The 2,064-nt window shown below is 44.9% G+C and overlaps 1 protein-coding gene across 2 annotated transcripts in view; it reads right to left on the bottom strand.

Annotated features, from left to right (window-relative positions):
- Window positions 1–2,064, bottom strand: part of LOC106511230 (ras-related protein Rab-8B) — a 6,791-nt gene that overhangs the window by 2,378 nt on the left and 2,349 nt on the right. For both annotated transcript variants that reach the window (XM_013999982.1, XM_013999983.1), the window contains exons 2-6: window positions 1,731–1,791; window positions 1,536–1,596; window positions 1,387–1,464; window positions 1,187–1,276; window positions 6–71 (exon numbers count right to left, since the gene is read on the bottom strand). In XM_013999982.1, coding sequence (XP_013855436.1) covers window positions 6–71; window positions 1,187–1,276; window positions 1,387–1,464; window positions 1,536–1,596; window positions 1,731–1,791 — 356 coding nt within the window. The remainder of the gene's footprint in view (window positions 1–5; window positions 72–1,186; window positions 1,277–1,386; window positions 1,465–1,535; window positions 1,597–1,730; window positions 1,792–2,064) is intronic.

Genomic DNA, 2,064 nt, shown 5'->3' with positions numbered 1-2,064 from the left:
CTCACCTCCTCCACGTTGATGCTGGACTTGGCACTCGTCTCCAAGAACTTGATTCCATAGTCGATGGCGAGCTAAAGGAACATTAACGTTAAACAGAAACGTGTTTAGTGAAGTTTTCTAATTTTCCAGCTCTTCAGCTGACGTGTACGCTCAGTTACATTTGCAACATTTCAGATCACATCGACAGAAAAACTCTACAGGAAGGTTTAAATTTAGTTAGTTCCTAGTAGAGAGTGGAACAACAAGCTCCTCCCACCACATTTTGTTTAACATTTAGCTCCTCCCACCTTATCTCTTTTGACAAGTAGCTCCTTCCATTTTTGAAAATCATTTAACTCCTCCCGCCCCATCTCATCCCATATTCATAGACACTTAGCTCCTCCCACCGCATCTCGACACTTAGCTTATTCCATTTTTAAAATTGACATTTAGCTCCTCCTGCCCCATCTTATTTCACCTTTAGCTCCTCCCACCTCATCTCCTTAGACACTTAGCTCCTCCCACCTCTTCTCGACACTTAGCTCATTCAATTTTTTAAATTATTGAACATTTAGCTCTTCTTAGCTCCTCCTCTCTTTTGACACTTAGTTCGTCCCATCTCTTCTTAGACACTTAGCCCCTCCCACTCATTTCCTTTGACACTCAGCCCCTCCCACTCTTCATTTGACACTTAGCCCTTCCCACTCCTCTCTTTTAACACTTAGCCCCTCCCACTCCTCTCTTAACACTTAGCCCCTCCCACTCCTCACCTTTATCACCTAGCCCCTCCCACTCATCTCCTTTGACACTTAGCCCCTCCCACTCCTCATTTGACTCTTAGCCCTTCCCACCTCCTGCCTTTTGACACTTAGCTTCTCTAATCTTCTCTCCTTTATTTTGACACTTGGCCCCTCCCACCTCTTCATTTTATCACCTCCTCTCCTTAGACAATTAGCTTTTTTCACCTCCTTTTCTTAGATACTTAGTCCCTCTCATCTCTTCTTAGACCCTTATCCCCTCCCACTCGTCTCCTTTGACACTTAGCCCCTCCCACTCGTCTCCTTTGACACTTAGCCCTTCCCACCTCCTGTCTTTTGACACTTAGCTTCTCTAATCTTCTCTCCTTTATTTGGACACTTGGCCCCTCCTATTTTTTGCACTTGGCCCCTCCCAGTTTTGGTCTCCTTGGACAAGTAGGCCCTCTCACCTTCTCTCCTCTCTCCTTGGTCACTTGTCTTTTGTCGTCCATGTCGCACTTGTTTCCCAGAATCATCTTCTCCACGTCCGCTGACGCGTGCTGAAACACACCGTTAGGTTTCAGACAGACGTCAGTTTATTGATCGTCAACATTTATCGACGTTAGCGGACCGGTAGGGTCACGAAGGTCATGTGATGGGCGGGGCTCACCTCCTCGATGTTGCGTATCCAGTTTTTAATGTTGTCAAAGGATTTCTCGTTGGTGATGTCATACACCAGCATGATGCCCTGCAACGCAACAAGAAGTGACACAACAGACACCAAGCTGACCAACAGAGAGGTGAGGGGGCGTGGCTTACCATTGCTCCTCTGTAATAGGCTGTTGTGATGGTCCTGAATCGCTCCTGACCTGCCGTGTCCCTGCAGACAATAAACTGTCTTGTAATAAAAGTTTCATAAAGCCTGCAGCTCACCGACCAACAGCTGATCAGACAGCTTTAGTTTCATTAGGACTGAATTCTGGATCATCTGAGGTCAATTATTTCAAAACTCACCAGATCTGAAGTTTAATTTTCTTCCCGTCGAGTTCAACCGTCCGGATTTTAAAGTCGATTCCTGAAACACAAACAGACGCTTGCAAATCTGCAGTTTGTCAACTTTACACACTTTTCACTCTGAGCCAGCAGGGGGCAGCAGATCACTGAGACCAGGAAGAGCTCTGCTGCCAGATAATCTGTAGTCTCTTATTAACCATCAGATTATTTCTCCAATAATCTGTAGATGAGTGTTATTAACCATCAGATTATTTATCCAATAATCTGTAGATGAGTGTTATTAACCATCAGATTATTTATCCAATAATCTGTAGATGAGTGTTATTAACCATCC

Source organism: Austrofundulus limnaeus, unplaced genomic scaffold (genome assembly GCF_001266775.1).
Source record: "Austrofundulus limnaeus strain Quisiro unplaced genomic scaffold, Austrofundulus_limnaeus-1.0 Scaffold2604, whole genome shotgun sequence".
Lineage (NCBI taxonomy): Eukaryota > Metazoa > Chordata > Actinopteri > Cyprinodontiformes > Rivulidae > Austrofundulus > Austrofundulus limnaeus.
The sequence above is the reverse complement of the archived record's forward strand: the minus strand, read 5'-3'. Positions and strand labels throughout refer to the sequence as shown.